General features: G+C 35.0%; 1 protein-coding gene and 1 long non-coding RNA gene across 2 annotated transcripts in view; one reads left to right on the forward strand and one right to left on the reverse strand.

The window, feature by feature from the left end:
- Positions 1 to 3,355, forward strand: part of LOC131956934 (intraflagellar transport protein 80 homolog) — a 42,299-nt gene extending 38,944 nt beyond the window's left edge. The window contains exons 16-18 of the mRNA XM_059321572.1: positions 1,013 to 1,185; positions 2,427 to 2,550; positions 2,694 to 3,355. Of these exons, the coding sequence (XP_059177555.1) occupies positions 1,013 to 1,185; positions 2,427 to 2,550; positions 2,694 to 2,792 (396 nt within the window). The 3' untranslated portion in view covers positions 2,793 to 3,355. The remainder of the gene's footprint in view (positions 1 to 1,012; positions 1,186 to 2,426; positions 2,551 to 2,693) is intronic.
- A 2,610-nt stretch (positions 3,356 to 5,965) lies between these two features.
- On the reverse strand, positions 5,966 to 11,428 carry LOC131956933 (uncharacterized). Its single transcript, XR_009389011.1, has 2 exons — positions 10,975 to 11,428; positions 5,966 to 10,856 (listed from the first exon to the last, which is right to left on the reverse strand). It is a non-coding gene; the product is annotated as an uncharacterized LOC131956933 (long non-coding RNA).
- Between the last annotated feature and the right edge of the window lie 244 nt (positions 11,429 to 11,672).

The raw sequence follows: 11,672 nt of genomic DNA on the forward strand, positions 1-11,672 counted from the left end.
TTGTCAGTGTTATGTGGGTAGGTGGTTGTCAGTGTTGTGTGGGTAGGTGGTTGTCACTGTTGTGTTTAGGTGGTTGTCAGTGTTGTGTGGGTAGGTGGTTGTCAGTGTTGTGTGGGTAGGTGGTTGTCAGTGTTGTGTTTAGGTGGTTGTCAGTGTTGTGTGGGTAGATGGTTGTCAGTGTTATGTGGGTAGGTGGTTGTCAGTGTTGTGTGGGTAGGTGGTTGTCAGTGTTGTGTTTAGGTGGTTGTCAGTGTTGTGTGGGTAGGTGGTTGTCAGTGTTATGTGGGTAGGTGGTTGTCAGTGTTGTGTGGGTAGGTGGTTGTCAGTGTTGTGTTTAGGTGGTTGTCAGTGTTGTGTGGGTAGGTGGTTGTCAGTGTTGTGTTGTGTGGGTAGGTGGTTGTCAGTGTTGTGTTTAGGTGGTTGTCAGTGTTGTGTTTAGGTGGTTGTCAGTGTTGTGTTGTGTGGGTAGGTGGTTGTCAGTGTTGTGTGGGTAGGTGGTTGTCAGTGTTGTGTGGGTAGGTGGTTGTCAGTGTTGTGTGGGTAGGTGGTTGTCAGTGTTGTGTGGGTAGGTGGTTGCAGTAGCTTTGGGGGGGGGGGGGGGGGACATATGTCCCTGGGTGCTGACCTTAGGGGGTGCCAAAATGGGTTGGAAAAATAAATTGAAAGGTTGAGGGGGGGTGCAAATGGAAATCTGGGTCGCTACACCTCTGGGTGGTTGTCAGTGTTCTGTGGGTTGGTGGTTGTCAGTGTCTTTGTTTCATTTGTTGGTGAAAGCTTATCATTATTTGGTCTTTAGGCTGATAAAGTGCAGCTTATCATCATTTGGTCTTTAGGCTGATAAAGTGCAGCTTATCATCATTTGGTCTTTAGGCTGATAAAGTGCAGCTTATCATCATTTGGTCTTAGGCTGATAAAGTGCAGCTTATCATCATTTGGTCTTAGGCTGATAAAGTGCAGCTTATCATTTGGTCTTAGACTGATAAAGTGCAGCTTATCATCATTTGGTCTTTAGGCTGATAAAGTGCAGCTTATCATCAACATCAAAGAAATTCCAGTGAAGGAAGCCAGGAATGCCGAGATGGCACTTTTGTGTGGCAGCCAGCAAGATGCTGAGGCCATCTTACTGCAGGCGGGTCTCATCTTCCGCGCTATCATGTTGAACATACAACTCTATAACTGGGACAGGTACATACATCTTTATAACTGGGACAGGTACATACATCTTTATAACTGGGACAGGTACATATATCTTTAGCTCTATAACTGGGACAGGTACATACATCTTTAACTCTCTGAGACAGGTACATACATCTTTAACTCTATAACTGGGACAGGTACATACATCTTTAACTCTATAACTGGGACAGGTACATACATCTTTAACTCTCTGAGACAGGTACATATATCTTTAACTCTATAACTGGGACAGGTACATACATCTTTAACTCTCTGAGACAGGTACATATATCTTTAACTCTCTGAGACAGTTACATATATCTTTAACTTTCCAACTGAGACAGGTACATATATCTTTAACTCTCTGAGACAGGTACATATATCTTTAACTTTCTAACTGAGACAGGTACATATATCTTTAACTCTCTGAGACAGTTACATATATCTTTAAGTCTCTGAGACAGGTACATATATCTTTAAGTCTCTGAGACAGTTACATATATCTTTAAGTCTCTGAGACAGGTACATATATCTTTAACTCTCTGAGACAGGTACATATATCTTTAAGTCTCTGAGACAGGTACATATATCTTTAACTCTCTGAGACAGGTACATATATCTTTAACTCTCTGAGACAGGTACATATATCTTTAACTCTCTGAGACAGGTACATATATCTTTAACTCTCTGAGACAGGTACATATATCTTTAACTCTCTGAGACAGGTACATATATCTTTAACTCTCTGAGACAGGTACATATATCTTTAACTCTCTGAGACAGGTACATATATCTTTAACTCTCTGAGACAGGTACATATATCTTTAACTCTCTGAGACAGGTACATATATCTTTAACTTTCCAACTGAGACAGGTACATATATCTTTAACTCTCTGAGACAGGTACATATATCTTTAACTTTCTAACTGAGACAGGTACATATATCTTTAACTCTCTGAGACAGGTACATATATCTTTAACTCTCTGAGACAGGTACATATATCTTTAACTCTCTGAGACAGGTACATATATCTTTAACTTTCCAACTGAGACAGGTACATATATCTTTAACTCTCTGAGACAGGTACATATATCTTTAACTTTCTAACTGAGACAGGTACATATATCTTTAACTCTCTGACTGAGACATCATACGGCCACCATTATAACTCTCTAGAACTAGCAGGTCTGTTCCTGTATTCTGTCTAGTCGTCTGTTCCTGTATTTGTAATGCTCTGTATTTCCTCAGAGCTCTAGAGCTAGCAGTTAAAAACAAAACCCATGTTGACACAGTGCTTGGCTTTCGGATGAAATTTTTGTCAAGGTTTGAGAAATCTGAGACAAATAAAAGATATTTACAGTACAAGGAAGGGGTAAGTAGAAAGAAGGGAGGAGGGGGGGGGGGGAGTAAGGTAAATTAGCACATGGTCCTTTGTTTTTAAAACAAGTTTTCGATTTCAATTTTAAATATTAGAATTGTTATTGAGCTCAAGTTTTGCCCCTTTGTGTGATGCAGGTAGAGATAGACTGGGATAAAATCACCAACAAAATTGAAATGGAATACCAGAAAGAGAGGGAAAGACCAGCAGCAGTGCCCCGCAGCACTAAAACTTGATTGGGCATTTTATACACATTTCTTTTACCCTCTTAGTTCTTTGAGTACCAAAACATACCAAGGTTGCACTTCAAAATTTTCTTGAGAATTATTTTCAAATGTTTAAAAAAAAAAAATTTGACTGTAAAGACCATAGATAGATCCAGGAAACTTGACTGTAAGTAAAGACCATGGTTTGACTAGGGAATCCAAGAACCAATGCTGACACTGCTACAGTATCTTTATCCTGTCCTAAATGCTGATCATTTGAAATCTGTGATATAATATATGGAATGTTTAAATGTTCAACCCTGTTCATGTTGTTCTGTGGTGTCACCATCTGTGGTGTGACATCACCAGTTAGCCGTCTGTCCATTTGTGACATCACCAGCCAGTCTGTCCACTTGTGACATCACCAGTTAGCCGGCTGCCTCTTGTGTAAAAATGTTTCTCAGCCTCATCTTGTGCAACATTTTTCAATGAAAGCTTGTTTGTGTTTGTTTGTCTTTCCTCTTTGATTTGAATACTGGTAGAACATTGAGCACTGTTTTATATTTTTAAATAAATTTTATTGATGTAACTCTCTCAGGAGTTTTGTTTTCACTTTTTTCAAGCTGAAACTTTTTTTATTTTAAACCAGAGGAAAAACCAAACAGCTAGACAAAAAATAAAAAAAAAATAATCCTAATTGTTTTCCAAATAGCAACTATTTTTTATTATGAGGGAAATCTCTGTAAAATTGCAAATGGTTAAATTACCTCCCTTACATCATTCAAGCAAAGGTCAATTTCCCATGGAAGTTTAAAGGTCACAGAAATGTAAGTTTGACCTGTAAACCTTCCCTACTATTTCAAGGTCAATAGTTTTGGTTCCATTAACATGCTACATTTTGATTGGTTTATTTCAAATGTTGATGAAGGAATACTCAACTTGACTGTAGGTATGTCCCTATTCTGTATTGTAAGCATTGAAGCCTATACAAATTTGTTTTAATTTAACTTCAGTCCTGCTAAATGCTTTCTTCAAATGACCAGTGCAAGACATAAATAAAATAATTTAAAAAAAAAAAAAACAACTTGCAATGAACACAAGATGGTAAGGTCCATTTCTTGTGACATATACAAATTACATAGCCAGCTTGTGTCACTCAATTATTTTTTTTTTTTTTTACAATAAATCTGTATTACATTAGATATATAGATCTCTAATAAATCCGTATTACATTAGATATAGGCCTATAGATCTACAATAAATCCATATTACATTAGATATATAGTTCTATAATAAATCCGTATTACATCAGATTAATAGATCTATAATAAATCCGTATTACATTAGACATATAGATCTATAATCAGTGTTTCTTTCAGACTTTTTCTCCGGGGGAGGGGGGTCAGCCCCCCCCCCCCCCCCCCCCCCCCCCCCCCCCCGCAGAGATGCCTGGAAGAAACTGTCTATAATAAATCCGTATTACATTTGATCTATAGATCTATAATAAATGAGTGTGATAACGATTTGCATGAATCAGATAGATTAGACTTGTTTTTTTTTATTTAGCTCAATACAAAAATAAAGATGATAAGAATAATGGCATTGACAAGGTGGCACTGACAATGATCCCAAACTAAAACAGCAAAACAGCTCTTGTTTCTGTGTTCTTCCAAGGGATAAACAAGGGAATAAAAAATTACCCATATATTTCTGTCTGTCTTTTATTATTGGGATGTTACTAGAACTTTTGAACTCAGCTTTAGTTCATGAGATCACTACATGTTCTAGCGACCAAATACTTTAATAAAGCAAGGGTGTTTATTTTTAGTGCATTTAAAAAGCTTTTTATTCAATTATTATCAAGGTTTTTATATTTGCTTCTTCTCAATGCCTAGTCCCTAAAGTTACAAGTTTTTTTTTTACTTTCTCGTATATACAAAGTGTAGAGAAAGTATTGTAATCGTGCAAGAAAAAAGAAATCGGGATTTTTTGCAAATCTCAATGTTTTACACCTCCCTGAGTTGGAAAAACATATTTTGCAATATTGTCCATATGTCTGTCTGTGTGTGTATGTGTGTCTGTAAACACAAAAACTTGAGTACTGTTACAGCTAGGTTGATGAAATTTCATATATAAGTATTATATCAGATTTGTAGATCCATATCAACTTTTCAGCAATTTTTGATAACCGGAAGTCGAACTTTTTCTACTTTGAATTTTTCAAAAGCCTATAACTTGAGTACTATTGCAGATAGAAAAAATTTCATATATAAGTAAAAGATATAATTCTCTGCCTTCTATAAAATTTTGAGTAATTTCCGTTGACCGGAAGTAGTAATTTACGCTATTTCCGATTTTTCTAAAAACGTATGTGAATTTATGAAGTAATAATAATATCCTGCACTATTATGCACATTTTATTTGGCGTTCACTTGGTGTGCAATTCTTTTTTTTACGAGATTCCATTCTATTTTAAAAAGTTTAAGAATATTTGAGAAAGTTTAGGGGAGATCACTCCCGGTTTATTTTATTTGTGTATTCATACATTTTTTAAACAAATGAAATTCTTTCAATGTATAACCACCTTTAGTTAAAATAATGTTAGTCTACTACATAATTTCTGCCCATAATTCAGAATTTGGGAGCTGAGTACATGGATGGTATCTGATGGATGTTTATATTTATAGTTCTGGGAAGAGTAGCAAGAATTGTAGAATCTACATAGAACTACTATAATTAGGCTATACCTAATAGGGAAAGATTTGATATCAAATCGCCACTAAAATTATAAGTCTGGTCAACAGTAACAGATCCCTCGGTACAAGTGGGTGGGGTAGAAGTGAAAGGGCAGGCTCCTGGCTTACATGATTCAAATGGGTTTAAACTTTTACGTTTCATAAATCTGGCCAGTTGACTCCCAAAAGTGTTCTAATTGCTCCAACATCTGTTATGCAATGTCTAAATATACTCATTTGCCCTTGCACTGATATTCACGAGTTCTAGAAAGAAATTATTTGGTTTTTCAAAATAGATTTTCATTCTAATTGAAACTATCTTTGTTTTACCCCATTATCTTGATTTAATTATCTTTTCATCTTGCTACCTGTAAAGAATCTTTGCTTTCTACAAGCATGGAACCAACAGATGGGTTGGGTGGCACCAGGCAAGATGAGATTGATTAAAAACACAGTAGAAAGATGAGGTTCAAATTCATAACAAATGTTTATTACACAGAAAAAGAAAAATAAAATGTGTGAAGGACCTTCCTGTAAATAACAATATGAAAAATATGACAGACAGTATGTATTTATGTTGAAAGAAAACAGATGTTTGACAGGTCGTTATCACATCATTGTTGTATTATTTCTTCAATGGTCAAAATTAGAAAAAGTTCAAAGGTAAGTTTGATCCTAGCAATCTCTATACCAATGGTATCAATTAATGTTGTATTTAAATGTCTGCAGATTCAGACAAATGGGTAAAACAGACATTCCACCAGTTACTGGTTGGTCCCCATTCCCCAAAAATAAATGCCTTCAAAAACATCTGCCATTTTGAATGGTTTCAGATGTGTTATGTGTAGTGCTAGTGTTTGTGTAATGTGTTTGGCTAGTCTCTCACCTAAGACTGATGTAGTACTCATCAACAATACTTTTTGAAAGATTCTGGGGAGGGCTTAACAAAAATATAACATGACATGACTTTATATAACATGACATGGCTTGACGTGTATTTTGATAAATAATAAATCACAATACTAAAAGATTTTTGTCTTGTAAAAATGTCTGTTGAACATATTGCATGGCAAAGCCACACCGATCCAAGGAACTGGGAGCAGGACATTTAACTGTAGGAACACTACTCAATACTTTTTTACTAGTTCAATTGTAAGTTCAAAGTTTGGAGATCATATATCAAATATATATTATATAAACATAATATGCTTTCATTGGGTTAGGTATGGTAAAAAAAAAAAAAAAAGATAAAAATATATGAAAAGGACTAATGGTTTCTCTTGAGCCATTAACCTCAGCACCATTTTGAAAAAGGGTAGTTTGTTTTAAGAAATAAACAAAACTTAATTGCGTAGTGACAAGTGATTTATCCTATGCGCAAAAGGAAAAAAAAATGTTTAAAATAGGCATTAAACACTAGCAAGCAGCATACGTGTAAGCAAGCTGGAATATTGTGAAAGGTAGGTCACTATTCAGTCATAGTGTGGAATAATGTGAAACTACTTCCCTGTTCAGTCAGTGTGTGGTATAATGTGAAAGGTCACTGTTCAGTCAGTGTGTGGCATAATGGCAGTGCTGCACCCTCTGGTCAGCTGGAAAAGGTCAGATAGAACCACAGGTCATTCAGGTTCTTGCTTCTGCCAGTTTCCCAACTTTATGGGACAGTCAGTAAAAATGGGTAGGTGTTTGGTCAGGTAAGTGTTGTTGAGTACAAATTTTTGGTCAGACAGTCAATTTATTTTTGTTGAGTACAAATTGTTGGTCAGACAGTCAATTTATTTTTGTTGAGTACAAATTGTTGGTCAGACAGTCAATTTTTGTTGAGTCATGGTGAAGAGAGTTTAGAAGGTTGTCAAACTTGAGCTAACAGAATGAAAAAAAAATTTTGTAAGCAAGTTACAAGGTTTAAAATCATCAAACTTAATTAGGAATGAAATAGGCTATGCTAGTAATAATAAAGCTGTAAGATTATTGAGTTCTAACTCTAGTCAGAAAAAGCCAGTACTACCAAACCAGAGTGCTAAAGGTGAAGCACTTGAGGCTAACAGACTCAAGCTGTGCTGTCAGTTGTATTTTACATGGCTAAACAAAACTTGAAGAAGTTGTCTTGGAAAAGAACACATTGGTATTACAAAAGTGATATATTTTTCTGTAAAGATGGAAATATTTGTGTGATTGCTTGTAGTGTAGGCACTAAAAAGACACTTAATTTTTGTAATCAAGAGCGCAATGGAGTAACATGCAAGTATATTCAAAGCAAGCATAGAAGAAAGGATAAAAAAAAGCCATAGAAACAACATATCAACAACTATCGCCAAGTTTATTGGTTTGAAGAAAATGACAAAGTATTTATTAATAAGCCAAATAAAATATGTATATCCCTTTATTTTCTTAAATTTCACATGACGGGGTCCACAGGAAAGAACAAAGATACTACACCCAATTAGAAGTTACTCATATGTACAATACAATCAAGCAAATAAAAATTGGGACCAGAATTTAGTATCACTAATGGGGGTAAATATGTAATATAAAAAAACAGCAACTACAAAAAGCAAGATGATGAAGCTTTTTTTGATACTACTTCAGCTTCTGTTCCCAATAGCTTCAGTTGATATGTAGCATTAGCATGGATAAAAATTTTTTTTAAAAATGTATGCTTAGTTAAAAAAGAAAGTTTTTCTAAAAACAAAAGTTGAATGCATAATGAAAAGCTAAAGTAACCATCTCATTGGATGACCTTAGCATTGTTTAAACCAAACTTGTATGGGCTTTAACTGAATTTTAATTTGATGGAATCTGTTCCAGAAGATATGAGTGGATGCTGTCAAGAGGGTCAAAGAATGCATATGTTAAATAAGCAAAAGCAGTCAGTACCAAACAAGAGCTAGTTGCTGTGCTAATTTATCATTGGCTAGCCAGTCATGTGATCAATGCTTGACAAACATGCTTTGCAGTACATGGTAGACACTGTGCTGTTTGAAACACATGCTAACACAACTTTGTCCCTATGACCAGTACATGGTAGACACTGTGCTGTTTGAAACACATGCTAACACAACTTTGTCCCTATGACCAGTACTTCTCTAGTTCTAAGTCTCTGTTTTAAAAATATTTCTACTAGCTATAAATCAAATACTTTTAAGATGAGGAACTAACATCAAATGAATACATATGCAGATCTCTAGCAACAGAGCATTTCTTTTCTTTGAAAATATTTTCAATCACTAAAATACTTATCAAGAAACTTCATTAGCTATGGAATGTTAAGTTTTCCTAAAAATTAACTTTAAAAAAATATAAATCTAACTTAATTCATCGACAGCTACTCAATTTCATTTCAAATATTAGGAACTAGCATTTTTATAAGTAACTAGAATACTTATTTAAGCAACTAGAATACTTAATTAGTATAATGAAACAAAGAGCTGAAGAGGAGGGGGGGGGGAGAAGAGATCTTTAACATTATGCCGTTGCGTTGATCATGTTCATGAAAAAAAAAATTAAATAAAAAAGCCTTCAAGCCAAACGTGCAAAGCAAAGAACTAAACGAGCTCCAACATTTGTAGACCCAATCCATTAGGATATTTGTGAGGCCTGACTTGTAGAAAAGAAATGTTAAGCAGTATAAATATATTCTTGTGGACTCTTTCTTATAAAGCTTTGTAGGGAACAAAATAGAGTTCAATCAAAATGAAATCTAAAATGTAACATAGTTACAGATTATGCGCCACCATGCGCAGGTGTTGTGTATATATCAACAGTCTAATTGGTAATTTTGGAATATCAAAGTTATAAATAGAAAAGTAATGCATTTCTCGGTCAACTTGTTGTCGCTATACAATCAAATCACGCAGCATCAATGTGTTCCCATGTAGGGACAGATAGAAAACAATAGTGCTAATAAAACAACTAATGTTAATACATCAACATGGCTCATCCAATCAAAACACAGCTACAAAATTAGTTCCATGGTGATAAAAATAGAGATAAGACATGTACCACTGGAAAAAGAATTGTATATATACACTCATATTTCACCAGCACACTAAGATGACATCAGAATAGAATAAACATAATCATTCATGTATAGAAACAGTGTATAATAATGGAGATAATATTGTCATAATAAACTAACAGTTACCACAAGATGGAAAGATACATTACACCAGCACAATAGTAAATAGACAACTCACCCTAGACAAAGTTGGAATAAAATATCAGAAGAATATGACAAGTATTCATAGTAACAATTCTCTGCAAATTTTAAAAATTTTCTTTTAAAAAACAATATTTGAGCTACAAGTAAATATGCAACTTGATACACTATATAAAGTACAAGTCAGTGGTGATAAAAACATGGAGGAAAATGGATATTAATAGTAGCAGATCCATCCGCAAGGTTATGCCCAAGAATTTTTTACCTCAATACTTCAATTTTTGTGACTAACATTGCAACATATTATTTCCAAATTCTAATTCACAGTTGAAAGTATGCACATTCCAGACCTAATCAATTCAACCAACAGCCGGAGAAAGAAATTTAAAAAGAAATTTCATGAGGCACTGAACAAATTGTCCAAATCAATGAATAAAAACAAGCATCTAACAACAAAGATAAGAAACCTCCAAACACAAATTGAAAAAATAGCCCTTCCCACACTTGAATAGAAAAGAATTTCCTCTTTTGAAATAAACAACCACAATACTTAATAATATAATAGTTTAGGAAACATGGCTACATCAGCATAAAATATCAGTTCTCTGTTACAGACTGATTATGGCTGGTTACTGAGAGTTACTCATATATAGCTTGATTTGATTAGAATAAAAATACATTCCATGAGTACATAGAATAATCAGTTATCTGCTCTTGTAAAAAAAAGTATTTTAAAGGCATCCTAATTTACATGCTACAATGTATTTGACACTAAATTGGGGCACATTTCTTAGTACTAATTGCAAGGATTTTCAAATAGAATAACATGTTTACTTTCGTGCCAAAACTTACTCTACAGAACTACTATCACTACTAAGTATTCATCAAGTTGGTTTCAAAAATGTATATATTGATTCAAACAGGCTACCATACAAGTTGAACTTTAACAGTTAACTCTGATAGGCTCAAAAACATTAGAAAGCCTAATAAAACCATCAGATGAAATCATTAAAAAATAGTCTAACCATCAATCCAACAAAAGAATGGCACAATTATTTGGTTTATAACACTAAATACAATTGGACATTTACAGATTAAAAAGACATCAAGTATAAGAGTATGTGAATGGCCAATGAAAAAAAAACACAAGTTGAGCCTTTCTTTTGTTTGGGGCACTAAGTAGGCTTGGTCATTGAACACCTCCCAGTTGCTGGGGTAGGAAATCAAAGGTACAGCTCAATAACTGAAACAGTGAACAGCTCCCTGCTGCTGGGGTAGGAAATCAAAGGTACAGCTAAATAACTGAAACATTGAACACCTCCCAGTTGCTGGGGTAGGAAATCAAAGGTACAGCTAAATAACTGAAATCAAATGCCAAAGTTTGACAAGTTGTAATTTTGGATTTCATTCTCAGCCAGCAGTAGGGCTAGAGTAGGCTGGAGGGAAGGACCAAGTCAGGTACATGTCAAGGAAAGGTGAGCTCAAAGACCAAGCAAAAATGGAGGGCAAGATGTACATCTGGATACAAAGAATCTTGACATAAGAAAGACTTTGTTGAAAATGGAATTGTTCATATTGATAAATGCACAATTGTGTAACTTGAATGGCTCTAACATTGTCTAGCACTGCTCCTTCACTAAGGTGGACTTGCTGTTGCTGTCTTATACTTGTAAGCTTCAATATGACCACCACCACCACCTAATGTATACCTAACACTAACCCTACATATACATCTACCCCTACAGATACACCTAACTTGAATGTAAAACAATCCCTTAACTACCTCGAAGTGTACAACTACCCCTAGATGTACACATACCCCTACAGATACACCTACACCTAGATGTACACATACCCCTACAGATACACCTAGATGTACACATACCCCTACAGATACACCTACCCCTAGATGTACACATACCCCTACAGATACACCTACCCCTAGATGTACACATACCCCTACAGATACACCTAGATGTACACATACCCCTACAGATACACCTACCCCTAGATGTA

Source organism: Physella acuta, unplaced genomic scaffold (assembly GCF_028476545.2).
Source record: "Physella acuta isolate Inbredline_101_S28 unplaced genomic scaffold, ASM2847654v3 ptg001187l, whole genome shotgun sequence".
In the NCBI taxonomy this organism is placed as follows: Eukaryota; Metazoa; Mollusca; class Gastropoda; family Physidae; genus Physella; species Physella acuta.